Source organism: Balaenoptera acutorostrata, chromosome 4 (assembly GCF_949987535.1).
Source record: "Balaenoptera acutorostrata chromosome 4, mBalAcu1.1, whole genome shotgun sequence".
Classification (NCBI taxonomy): domain Eukaryota; kingdom Metazoa; phylum Chordata; class Mammalia; order Artiodactyla; family Balaenopteridae; genus Balaenoptera; species Balaenoptera acutorostrata.
This window is the reverse complement of record NC_080067.1, coordinates 42,283,309-42,296,308: the sequence shown is the minus strand read 5'-3', so window position 1 is coordinate 42,296,308 and position 13,000 is coordinate 42,283,309. Positions and strand designations below refer to the sequence as shown.

General features: G+C 46.9%; 1 protein-coding gene across 4 annotated transcripts; it reads left to right on the top strand.

The window, feature by feature from the left end:
* The first annotated feature begins 1,984 nt into the window (after positions 1-1,984).
* SHOX2 (SHOX homeobox 2) lies at positions 1,985-12,639 on the top strand. Of its 4 annotated transcripts, none has more exons than XM_057546161.1 (6): positions 1,985-2,871; positions 5,588-5,608; positions 5,775-5,983; positions 8,348-8,405; positions 8,722-8,810; positions 10,368-12,639. In XM_057546161.1, exons 1-6 carry the CDS (start codon positions 2,517-2,519, stop codon positions 10,659-10,661), a joined length of 1,026 nt encoding a protein of 341 aa, XP_057402144.1. In that variant the 5' UTR covers positions 1,985-2,516; the 3' UTR covers positions 10,662-12,639. The 4 variants fall into 4 exon arrangements, with proteins under 4 accessions (XP_057402144.1, XP_057402145.1, XP_028020205.2 ...); XM_057546162.1 differs by having other exon boundaries at positions 1,986-2,871; positions 10,404-12,639; XM_028164404.2 differs by lacking the exon at positions 5,588-5,608 and having other exon boundaries at positions 1,990-2,871.
* The last annotated feature ends 361 nt before the right edge of the window (positions 12,640-13,000 follow it).

The following is a 13,000-nucleotide window of genomic DNA, read 5'->3' as shown; positions in this document are numbered from 1 at the left end:
CTAACTGTAAAATCATGTTTCTAAATTCATATAACTTTGGAAAGTGAGTACTTGAGTCTCTTTTGTAGTGTAATAAAAAGCAAACACTCGTGTAATTTACTGATACTTAAAAGCTATTGCTACTGGAAACTTAAAGATCTTAATTGTTTTTCCTAAAAGTAGCAATAAATGAAATGTTTTAAGAAGAAAAAAAATTTTATTCAAGAGAAAAAAGGCAAAGTAACAATTCTAAAGAGTGTGATTTCCATCTTCATTAAGTTCACTGTGAATATTTTAATCTGAGTAGTGTGGTATGACATAAAGTTACATATAGCTTCTATTTACATACATTCTACAAACATTAATGTATTAAGTTGTAATTGTGTTCTCTTTTTACACAAGTTTCGGTTGCTTTGATGGAACTTCTCAAATTATCTGTTAACTTTGTGTTAATGCCTTAACCAGTGGGTGGAAGATATAGGAATCAAAGTTCTATAATTGCTTTTATTTTTACAAAGAGTATAAGATCCAAGAAAATGAACAAGTTACCTTTAACATTAGGAAGACTGCATTAATATTCAGACTACTCAAAAATGTCCCCAAAGCCACACTTGAAGAGGTATATTTGTTTACACACTCAGGTAAATATAACTTTTTATATATAAATATTCTTTTTTTTCATATGTAAATATTCTTATGTGAGGGGTATATATATATGGCCACAATTCTCACAGCAAGCTTTGTCCTGCACAATACGGACAAATGACTCAGGAATATAGATGTGTCCTTCCATATAACAGTTTCGATGTAAATAGTCCAGGAATATATTTTAAATCGTAGCTTTGGGGGGGGGTGCTTTTCTCCCGGCGAGCTTTTTTTTTTTTTTTAATAATCCATGGTACATAAATTAGATGGGCCACAAACTTAACATCGATTTTTTTTTTCAAACTCAAAGAGGGATAATCATTTTCTTTTCAAAATTAGGAAATCAATTAGAATATTTCCCGGGATGCTAAAGAAGAGTTTCTCTAGTTCATTGTGGGAGGGGTCCGGGTGCAAAGAGTAAGGGAGAAGGGTGAGGGTCCTGAGACCTCAAAGAGGGAACGAAGTCAAACTGTCCTTGACCAAGCGCTAAGGGAACATTTTAAAATGGAATCTGTCAGGGAACAGCTGCTTGGGAAATGTGTTAAACAAACTAGCCACTTCGAGCAGGGTTTGTCCGTAGAGGAGTCGGCTCGGTCTCCAGGACGCGAATAATCACAAACTCCCCGGGGCAGGGAGCTTGGTGAAGACCCAGGCTCAGCTCTGGCCACGGGCCCGGAAGCCCCTGAAAGGAGCTGCGCGCGTCTGAGAAACTGTAAAGGACCCTGACTCGGCAGGGTTGTGAAGCCAGGATGCCAGGCTACAAGGTTTCGGGGTAGCAGGGATGTAGGACTGGGATACGGGGTCAGGATACGGAACTGGGGTCCCAGGCGCCTGATGCAGGGCAGGGTTTCTGGGCAGCAATGCGGGGCCGAGCAGTTGCGCTGCACCCTGACGCCCGGCGAGGACATAGGGTCGGATGCCAAGTCGGGATACCCTATTGACTCCAGGAGTCGCGCACTTGTCAGTTTCCTCTTGACCACGCCCCGGCGGAATAAGTCCAGCTCCCTAGTGTTTAAGTAAGCCTTGACACCAACGCAAAATCCACGCCTAATTAAATTAATTATGGATTCTTGTCATCCTGAATTAATGGCCAAGAGCTCAGGCGGCCGAGATATCTGAAAACACGGACTGTCTGCCTCCTCTTCCCACTCCCTCTGGTCCCCCTTCGCTGTCCTCACTCACACTCCAGCCCCAGCCAGCCTGGACTCCAGCCTTAATCAATCTCAATCTCTCTCTCTCTCTCTCTCTCTCTCTCTCCTCTCTCTCTCTCTCTCTCTCTCTCCCTCTCTCTCTCTCTCTCTCTCTCTCTCTCTCTCTCTCTCTCTCCCCCTCCCTCCCTCCCTCCCTCTCTCCCTATCACCCCCACCTCCCAACCCCCACTCCCCCACCCCCAGGTAGTGGCGCGGGTGCTTCCCGGGAAGGGTCTCCCTCCGAGTTGCGAAGGGGAGGTAATTTACTCAGAACAAGGGGCCGCCTTTGCGAAGTATAAATAGTGAGACTTCAAGCGCTGCGTTGCTATCAGATCTGAACTCTCCGCAGGAAGAATTGTCAAAGATCTCAACATTGAACAAGCGCGCTCCGGCAGGGAAGCATCAGTTCCCATTTCCCTCCCGCGGCCCCCGCCCCTTCCCTCTTCCTCTTCTTCCTCCTCCTCCTCCTCCTTCACCTCCTCCTTCTCTTCTTACTTCTTTTTCTCCTTCTACTTCTCCTCCTCTTTCTTCTTTCTTCTCTTCTTTTTCTTCTTCTTCCTCCTCCTCCCACTCCTCCCCCACCCCCTGTCCCATTGATGTGTTATTATTGGGGGGGCTGGAGCAGTAAAAAAAGAAGAAGGAAAAAAAGAGCTGGGCTCGGCTGGGAGACGTTGAGCGCGGGGCTGACGGGCATTGGCGGCGATGGAAGAACTTACGGCGTTCGTCTCGAAGTCTTTTGACCAGAAAGTGAAGGAGAAGAAGGAGGCTATCACGTACCGGGAGGTGCTGGAGAGCGGGCCGCTGCGCGGGGCCAAGGAGCCGGCCGGCTGCGCGGAGCCGGGCCGTGACGACCGCAGCAGTCCCGCAGTCCGGGCGGCCGGCGGAGGCGGCGGCGGCGGAGGAGGAGGAGGAGGAGGCGGAGGCGGAGGAGGTGGAGGAGGTGCAGGAGGAGGAGGAGCGGGCGGAGGAGCTGGAGGAGGGCGCTCTCCCGTCCGGGAGCTGGACATGGGCGCCGCCGAGAGAAGCAGGGAGCCGGGCAGCCCGCGGCTCACCGAGGGTAACGGCCTGACCCCCGGCCGCGGTTCCCCTTCCCGCCTTCCTGACTCCTTTCGGGCGGGAGAGGACACCAAGGCCCAGCGGGGAGGGGGGCGGGACGCGGAGAGGGCTCTTGGACCCCAGCTTGGGAAGGTAGAGTGAGGATGGAGGGGTGGGAGTCCGGTGGTGTGCACGGTCGTGGGTGGGGTCCGAATGTGTGAGCAGGGAGGGGGTGGGGGGCGTGTGGGGTTTGCGCGCGCCCTTCTCAGATGCTCCCGCTACTCCCATTCCACCGAAACGCATTTTCACCAACGGGAGGATGGGCCCGCAGCCCAGACGGCCCGCAGGCGGATGGGGAAGTTCGCTGGGCCGGGCTGCGAAAGGGGGTGCTGGCAGTAGCTGGGCCGGGCGGCGGGATTACAGTTAGCATCTAGCGCCGAGTTTGCGGGAGCCCCTTTCCTAGGCCCGAGAAAAAAAAGGAAAAGAGAGAAAGGGGACAGAGATACAGAGACAGAGAGATTGATTGGGGTTTCACCCTGGAGTCGCCCCGGGTTTCGTGCTGCCGCTAACTCCGCTAAGACCCTGGCTCCCTGGAATTTAGGGCCCCAAACTTCCCATTTTCTTTGAGCTATGAAGGTACAATGAGACCAAGGCAGGCTAAGGTTCAGGCTGTGCGCTGTTTCTTTCGGGAGATGCGTTAGGCTCCTTTTTTGTTTGTTTGTTTGTTTTTCGACATTTTACTGCGTCGCATCATCCAGTACTCTGATTTTGTGGTGGGATAATCCTTTGGTGCCAGGAAAGTGTTAGGAAAAGGCTTATTCTAAATGGTGGAGCGTCCTGTACCAATTCAAAGGAGTTCAACAATAAAATTAATTTGGCACTTGGTGCCTGCAGTAACTGGTGTGCTGCCATATTTTTCCAATTAAGAAAATATGTGGCATGCTTAGAATCACATATTTAAGCAAGCAATTAAGTCTTTTATAACACCGTCTGTTCTTGTTTAGGCCAATAAGTGGAAATTTGGGGGCGAAATACAGATTATATTAAGTCTGTTAATCAACTGTAAATGTGGACGTCTTTCTCTTTGAAGCCCCAAAAGTTTGAGAGGCTTCCACTGTGGATGGCACGAAATAAACAAAGCCAAAGGCAGAATCTGAAAGATGTGTTTTCGTATTTAAATTTCATTGCAATATCTGTGGAAATATTTTCCTATTAACTTGGCTTCAGTTTGTGCTGTAATGTATCCACTTCTTCCCTGAGGAAGGACAAACGTCCACAACACGAACTGTGAGAAGTAGATATGCAGGAAACACTTAAGATCACAGTAACTAGAATGCCAAGCTGGGCTGAGTTCTAGAGGTTCTTCTCCCAGACGGGGTACCAAGTACTCCTAAATTTGGCAAGTGGTAGCGTAACTGTCAGGCAGTCCAGTGCACCCTCCCGGGCCTGAGTCCCCAGCTCCAGGCCCTGGGTACACCAGCAGGCCCCCCCGCGAAGTTAGGGTCTGAACCGTGGGCAAACGAAGTCCTGGGATTGTTGATTTCCAAGCTCAGGGCAAATATTAATTTGTCTGCAGGCCGGCTCTTCTGGAAATGATTTTTAACACCCATGCTGATCGGGATTCTGGGCTGGGAAGAACTGCAAACAGCCTCGATTATCCAAACTCAGCTTTTGCACCTTAAAAACCCAAGTCTCCGACTCAGGCGCAGAGGATGAAGGTTCCAGAGGGCAGCTTATGTTGATACCGGCTCCCCTGATCACGGTCCCTTGGCCTAAATATATATATATATAGAGAGAGAGAGAGCTACATCCCTCTGGTGTCCCTGTATGCTCACACTCGTGGAGCTCCTGTTTTTAAAGGGAGGAGAAGGAAGGACAGGAAAGTGGCAACGGATGTGTGCAAACCTAGAGCAGAAAAATGCATATTTTATTAAACATCCGAGCTGCTGGATGCATGAAAAGGCTTTGAGCAACCAATAGAAACCGAGGATCCCGAATGTTCCGCTTGAACCTGTTGATCTCTATGGGTTTAAGCGTTCAGGGTCGCGTCTGCCTTTCCAATGGGGAGGGAGAAAGGAGCGAGAGAGACAGCGGTCTGTTTCGCTGGCTCCCCGAAGCTGGTTTTCCGCCTCTCGGCCTTCCGGCCGGGTGTGGGCAGCGAGCCCTCCAGGCCGCCAACATGGCGTGGGCGCCTCTGCTCAGGCGACTGGGATTCGGCAGGGGGGACAGGGACTGCCTGACTGTCCGTGGGCCGTCCGCGGGATTTGGCCCAAGCCCTGGGTCCGCACAGAGCGCCCGGGAAAGTGGCTCCCAGTGCCATACGGCACCGGGGTCTTGTCCTCCGGCTGTGACCCTTCAGCCCAATTGTTCCCAAATTAGACCGGCAAGTTTGAGAGAGACAAGAGAGCCGGCGGCGGCCACTGCTGGCCTGACTACGGCCCAGCACTCTGGGAATGGCCGGTGTAAGAGGCCAGTCCGTGGCCTCGCCGCGCTGTCCTGCCGGGATCTCGTTCTGTGACCCGCCCGGTGCGGCGCTTTTGGTTTCTGTGCGCGAGTGGGGGAGAGTGAATGCAAGAGAGGGTGAGTGGAATTGATTTGGTGTTCTCGGGGGAGGGCAGGGGACTGTGGGCTGAATAGTGAGGAGGTGAGCTGAGGCCACAGTTGCAAAAGGGATGGGTAGGTGAATGCCCACCTTGCCCGCGGGCGGCCGCCCAGAGTTGATCTTTTCGCGTCTCCAGGATCCTCTTCCTCGCGGCCGGGTGAGGAACTGGACAGGAACTCCGGGAGGGGGCAGGATCTTCCATCCTTCTGGAGACAGATCTGGTAATGGCATTTGCTGTGTTGTTTTTGTCTGTGTGTGTGTGGGTGTTGCTGTGTGCGCGCGTGGACGTATGTGTGCGGTCCTGTTCGTGGTGCCCCCTCCAGTGTCCCCGGAGCCGAAGGATCGCAAAGAGGATGCGAAAGGGATGGAGGACGAAGGCCAGACCAAAATCAAGCAGAGGCGAAGTCGGACCAATTTCACCCTGGAACAACTCAACGAGCTGGAGAGGCTTTTTGACGAGACTCACTACCCGGACGCCTTTATGCGTGAAGAACTGAGCCAGCGGCTGGGGCTGTCCGAGGCCCGAGTGCAGGTACCCGCCTGTGAGGAGGTCTCGGGGAGCAGAGGAGGCGCATGCCTGGGGTTGGAGAGTCGCCTGGGGTACACACGACGAGGGTGCGGGTTCAAATGTCTGGAGTGAGGTGAGAAGGGAAGCGATGTCTCTGCTAGAGGTCTTATGTTCCAAAGTAGATCTTGGTCTTAAAGCCTTCCCGTGCTCCCCCCCCCCCCACCCAATCCCAACATATGTTCCCAGCAGAAGAAAGCTGTGCTGGGCTTGCTCCCAGAGTTTCTATAAACCACACCCCCGACCCTCGCCTCACGATGCCTTTAATGTGGTTTAATCCTAATGGGCCTACTTTTATAAGCCTTAAAAAAATCCCACAGAAAACGTTTTATCTTCTGGATGCCTTAAAAGTTACAACGAATATTTTGTTCGCCGGAGTTGGGTTTCCTTGAGGGTCTGCTCTGGGATCTAGGTTTGCCAAGCGGATATGCCAATTAGGTTTATGGATGTACAGACTATAAAGAAAATTAGCAACTGTTAAGTGCACAAATTTACAGTCTGCCGTTAGCGGTCGATCTCAGACTGTGTGTGAAATAGCAGAGAAATAAATGCGTTTGGTCACTCTTTGTTCTCTCACTTAACCAGGGAAGCGAACCTGAACCTACAGAAACTTGATTTTAAAACAATCCATGTATCTTAATATTGACATTTCCAAAATCTGACCCCAGCAAGTGCCACACTCAGTGGAGTTAGCACTGGAGCAGATTTTCTTTACTGGTTGTGGCGATGAATGTAATGGGAAAAGTAGGCTTCAGGAGCGCTTAAGGGGAAAAAATTATATACATACATGCATACATATCCTTTTAGTTTTATGGAAAACGAATTTAAATGTTTCAGGTTGTATTTCCACTCAAATAATAAAATAGGAGAAAATGATAGTCATTATTTGTTTGAACACATGGAGCAGTTTTAGGCCTGAACATCTGCAGCTGTTACAAAGTATCACTGTAACAGATACTCCCTAGGTCTCTGGGCTAGAGACCACCATCTGCAGCGAACTATGCAATTCTTATGGGGCTTCCCCGCGTTTTGTAATAGGATCAGGACAAAAACAGAGCAGTCACTTTAAAGGGGAAAAGTAATAATAGGCTGCCTTGGTCATCACAGCATCAACAGCAGAGCCTTCCTTTTTAAGCCTCTCCTACTTTGCTCTGTGCACTGACATCTCTAGAGGCTTAGCAACCCCTTAAAGACATGATGATAATTATTACAGTTGTGAGCATTAGTATATCAGCTCCAACTCTTCTACGGGAAAAAAGAGGCAAGAAGCCTCAGGCCATGTGAGGTACACAAAGGATGCCACCCTGGCATGAAATCTACCCTTCTACTACACTAAATGGCAGGGGAATTTTTGAAGATTTCCATTGACTGTGACACTTGCTTTCAAAAATAAGAAGAAAGCTCTGAAGCAATATTTTACTTTCATGTTTTTTAACATTAATTTATGAATCAGTCAATATGCTGTATTATTGGAATATAATGCTATATTATTGGAGTATAAAAGCAAGCTTTATTTGAATTTCTTAAAATCTTCCATACTGCCTCTAAAAGTTGGCAAGTTTATCTAAGAAGGTAATATCTGGGAGAAGATAGTATCCAGCAGTTACTTGATTCATACCCCACTCCCATTTCACAGAATGTTCTTTTTTTCTCATAATAAGTGAACTTCATTGCTGGTATTTATTTTTTCATACTTTATTTAAATTTTGATCTGTCTTCTGGACACTTCTCTACTACCCTAACTGCACCCAGTGGCTTTTTCTATAGAAGCAAATTAGATTATCATGATAATGGCACAATTATTCTGCTACCATGTTACACTCTGCTGCACAGAGGAACAGAGAAATTCTAAACTTCTTTGTAGTGAGGCTTTTATGACACTAATTACCTCTTCCCCCACTCTTAATCCCCCCACCCCCAGGAAAAAAAAAACCAAAAAACAGAGTCACTATTTGCTTTGGTGTTTGGTTTTTCTTGAAGATGAAACTAATTAATGTTACAGGCTATTAATGAGCACATTCTTCTCAGGTCTTACTGGGCAAACATCTAAACCCATTATCACTTTAGTATCAGGTACCAGGGCGAGTTTTAGGCCTTGGGGGTTCTAACTGTGGAAACATGAAACCGGGACTACAGTAATTTATCAAGAAACAACATATCTCGCAAAAGTATATGAAATCTTTCTATTTTGTCATTTATTTATGTTTTTAACTTTGGAAATTAAGATTCTTGTATATAATTCAAAGATTGCTTGCTATATCTCCCAATCCTTGCCTAAAACATTACTCTGAGTCATAACATCCAGGTTTTATTTTTTCCTCCAATTTGTAGGTTTGGTTTCAAAATCGAAGAGCTAAATGTAGAAAACAAGAAAATCAACTGCATAAAGGTATGCTTCTCAGACAAAGAACATTTGATACCCTAAGTAAAAAGAGTATTAGGGGATGTTGTTATTATGAAGACAGAAAAGAACCTTGTCAAATATAACTATGGTCCTTATTTAAAAATCTGCTCCGAAGGCAGTTAATGAGAGTCCTAAAGTTTGGGAGTAAATTACATTGCTTTAAAATTTGGCAGCAGTTTAGGAAGATAACAGTACAATTCCAAAGGAAATAGTTCTGTCTTGGTACCATTTGGAACCTTGGAAGACAATGCTGGACATGTTAATCTCACTTTATTGTGTTTTGTTCCCCCATTTTTTGCAGGCGTCCTCATAGGGGCTGCCAGCCAATTTGAAGCTTGTAGAGTAGCACCGTACGTCAATGTAGGTGCTTTAAGGATGCCATTTCAGCAGGCAAGTACAGCCCAGTTTCAACCTGTTTTTAACTGTGAAAAGACCTGGATATTTGCTTGAATTGTTGAACATCCCCTGTCTCTGAGCCCCAATATAGGTGTCTATACAGTTAGAGAATCAATTTTCAGATGATATAGTGGACCTACTCCCCTTTAAAAACCTATACAGTGTCAGGGGCCTACATGCCTAGTCCTTTCTGTCCTCATGGGAAACCCACAGAGGCCTGAGGGCAGCAACTGGTCCTTTAAAAATGCACTAAAGATTGCACTTGGGGAGAGGAAGGAAAAGACTTCTGATTAAGATTTTGTCAGATCCAGTACAGAGGTTAGTCCTAAGGTGTTTCTAAGGCAACTTTCTAAATATTTTTCTAGGTGTTTTCTACCTCTTATTCACATTAAATGTCTCTGACTGAAGATAGATAGATAGATAGATACATAGATAAATAAATAAATAAATAGAAACACTCCCAGCTCAGACTTGATTTTTTAAAGCTGAAAAACTTCATATCTAGTAGAGAGGGAAGCACTGGTCTTCCCAGGGACAACTTGCGGCTGCAATCCATTTCTTAGCCATACAGAAACCTTTAAGACTATATTTTAAAAGTACAGCCTGCAGCAATGATTTAATCCTGGGAAATCCCAGTGCTCTGAACTCCCCGTTCTCCAAGCCTAAGGGTGCAATCCTTTCCCAGCCAGTGCCTGACCTTCCCCATGGCCAGGCCCCCTGCTCCGTAGGACTGTGAAGTCATGAATTAACTCTCAGATACCAGTGTCCTGGTCAGGGGAGACACCTGGCTGCACCTGTGTATTGAGGGTTAGTATTAGGCAGACCTTAGCTCTCCTGGCACCACTGGATTCTGGTATCCTGATGCTAGGCTTTTGAAGCAAGAGAGAATGACTGGAGAGAGAGGGGAATCTTAAAAGGAGACCCTTACTACTCAGAAGGTGATCTCCTAGTCTGCAGCATCGGCATCAGCTGGGAGATTGTTAGAAATGCAGAATCTCTGGCCCTACACTAGACCTTCTGAATCAGAATCCACATTTTAACAAGATCCCAAGGTAATTTTAATAGCAGTAAATGTTAGAAGTACTAACAATTGTGCCAGTTGTGATGAAGACGCAATAACTTCCTAGGTGACATTTTAAAAGTTTTGTAATTTGCTTAATGGTACTTCAGTGCTTTAGTAGCGGGGTAAAAGGTGTATGACAGCATCAAGAGAGGAGGGTAATGACCCTCACCCCATCGTCTGTCCAATATACATTGTTATTTTCAGGAGGGTGATGTATTAGCACAATAGCAATGTCGCCCTCTGACGGACCCAGCTCCCGAGGGGGCGGCCACAATTCCTGCAGACGGGAGTCCCTGGGACTCAAGGGGATAGGCCACACTGAGCGAGTTGCAGAGACTCAGGGGCACTGGAATATCCCTGTGGCGCCCCAGATTCAGTAACAGACTGATAAGGTCAGCCAAATGCCCCTTTCCCGTCCCCTGCCCCAGCCTTCCCCGAGCTAAGCTGGACGCCGTTAATGCTCTGTTTCTATTCTGTTGTCACCCTAGGATAGTCATTGCAACGTGACGCCCTTGTCCTTTCAGGTTCAGGCTCAGCTGCAGCTGGACAGCGCCGTGGCGCACGCGCACCACCACCTGCACCCGCACCTGGCCGCGCACGCGCCCTACATGATGTTCCCCGCGCCGCCCTTCGGACTGCCGCTCGCCACGCTGGCCGCGGACTCAGCTTCTGCCGCCTCCGTCGTGGCTGCCGCAGCTGCCGCCAAGACTACCAGCAAGAACTCCAGCATCGCGGATCTCAGACTGAAAGCCAAAAAGCACGCGGCCGCCTTGGGTCTGTGACGCCAACGCCAGCGCCAACGTCGCGCCTGCAGCACGGCGCGCAGCCTGCACGCCCTCCGAGCCCCGCTGCTTCTCCGTTACCTGCTCCGGACCTCGGGAGCCGAGCCTCTTTCCACCCGGCTGATCGCCCCTTGCCCCATTCCGCATCCCGGACTCGGAGGGCGTGACCTGGGATCCCAAGAGGGGCACCAGCTCCGTGGCTCCTGACCATTGACCTACCCAAGGGCCTAGAATTTGGCTTTGTAGGGCTGGGTTTGGGAGGTCTGGAGAGAGACTGGACAAGGGAGTGCTGGGACAGCGGAGTGTGGCTCACGGCAAAACTGCAACGATGGACTCTTGCGTAGAAATAAAAATCCTGTTAATAAAAAATGAGGGGAAAAAAGGTAGAAAAGACAAACCAGAGAGAAATAGAGAAAGGGAACTTATTGCTATTCGTCAGAAGCTGAAATCGGAGAGAGAACCAAGGAACAAAAAAGAAAAAATTTTAAAGTATTTTGTACATTAAAAAATATGGAAAAAGAACCTGGACGAATCTCGAGAGAATTGGGGCGGGGGTGGGGGGGGGAGTTACCAACTTAAAGTGTATGTTTTTTAAAATGGGCTAAGAAGGCAAAACAGAAGGAAGAGGTATACTTATTTAAAGAATTAAGATGAAAAAATTGTACGCAGCTGGGAAGTTCACAGGTTTTGAAACTGACCTTTTTCTGCGAAGTTCACTTTAATACAAGAAATTTGATAAGAGAGGCGGGCCTCCTTTTACGTTGAATCAGGTGCTTTGAGTTAAAAACCACCACGTATGGAAGAGCAAGAAGAGGGAAGACAGTATAAAAACGAGGAGAGAAAAAAAATGATATTAATACAAAACTGATACCACAGACAGTGATTTCTCTGAGAAAATTATTATGGCAGAACTGTCCAGACTGCTGACAGTAAATTCCGGTTTGCATGTTACTTGTATTCCATTGATGGTGTCTCCCCCACTCTCCGCTTTACTCACATGCACTTAACTCCATTTTCATTTCCAGTATAAAAACAATACCCAAAGCATCTGGAAATTGATATATATATTTCTATGTATATTTATTTTTGTCCCGTCTTTAATCCTGGGGGACAAAAGAAAAAAGTCTGAAGGGCAAAAAAGTTACACTCTGATTGTCCCAAGACAACAGAGGCAGGTAGAAAATGTGGGCAAAGGAAAAAGAAAAGATAAATGAAACGATGAAGGTACAGCGCCTCACGTGGTGCCTGATACATAGTGGGCGCTCAGTGTTAGTCCCCTCTCCTCCCCCTTTTCTTGTATTCCCTCTTGCAGATTTCCTAAAGTCCTATTTGAGGACCGTGCTTTATTTCCCCCTCTCTGTCCCATCACACTAACTTTAAACAACACCCAGATAGATACAGGCACTAAGTTTGTGTACAATATGTTGATAAACAAGAACAAAGTTTATTTTGGCTATAACGTGTGAACTGATAGTTGACTTTCAACATTTGCATTTTATCTCACAAGGGTGTATATTCAAGTAATATTTTTGTTTGTCTCAATTCATGTAGCTATTTAAACTGGGATACCCTGGACTAAGCAATCTGTATCCCAATTCTCTAAAAAAAAGTCTCCTTAGTTTTTTTTGTTTTTGTTTTTTTAAATCCCTTATACAAGAACGAGGAAAAGCTCTTTTAGCTGAACTTTGGTATGCGGTTGAGCTTTGTAACTATTTGTTCTCCAAGAAAACAAAATTATTTATATTTGCCATATTTTTTCTAGTGTATTAAGTTATTTTAAACAAAAGAAGATTCTGTTATTTCATGACGTGTTGTCCGTACAAAATGTTTCGGTCTCACCTCTGTTAAACCTTTTAAATAAGTGCCAAGTTATTAATTGAAGACACTTTGCGATCAATTGAATGAAAATAGTATTGTTTCATTTGATGGGGTTCGCGTCATCTTTGTTCCTGTTACTATTAAACTCTCCGGGATAGTCTTTCTTTCTTCCTTTTTGATGAATGTGTCTCTCTCTCTCGACTATACCAGCTTGGAAAAGCGCTTGCCTCTTCTCCTATGTGCGGCAATCAAGGGACCGGACCGTGAGAATGGTGGCTCTGTGGCTCTCGGAAGCCCTGAAAGAAAATGCCCCCCGCCCGCCCCATTTTATCCACCCAGCACAGAAACCGGATTGATTTTACACCAAATCAATAAAGGAACAGATAACATGTAGAATAACATAGAATAACCCCCTTCCCCAAGACGGACTCTCGTTCTTCATTCTGCTGCACTTTCGCCCTTTAAGTTCATTTGGGGAACATTTTGGGGAGGAAGGAAAGCGTGGTCACGCGGTGCGAAAT

Coding starts and splice junctions, on each gene's coding strand:
- SHOX2 (XM_057546161.1), top strand. CDS start 2,517: ATGGAAGAACTTACGGCGTTCGTCTCGAAGTCTTTTGACCAGAAAGTG. Junction 5,609..5,774: donor ATCCTCTTCCTCGCGGCCGG/GTGAGGAACTGG, acceptor TGCCCCCTCCAG/TGTCCCCGGAGCCGAAGGAT. Junction 8,811..10,367: donor TAAGGATGCCATTTCAGCAG/GCAAGTACAGCC, acceptor TTGTCACCCTAG/GATAGTCATTGCAACGTGAC.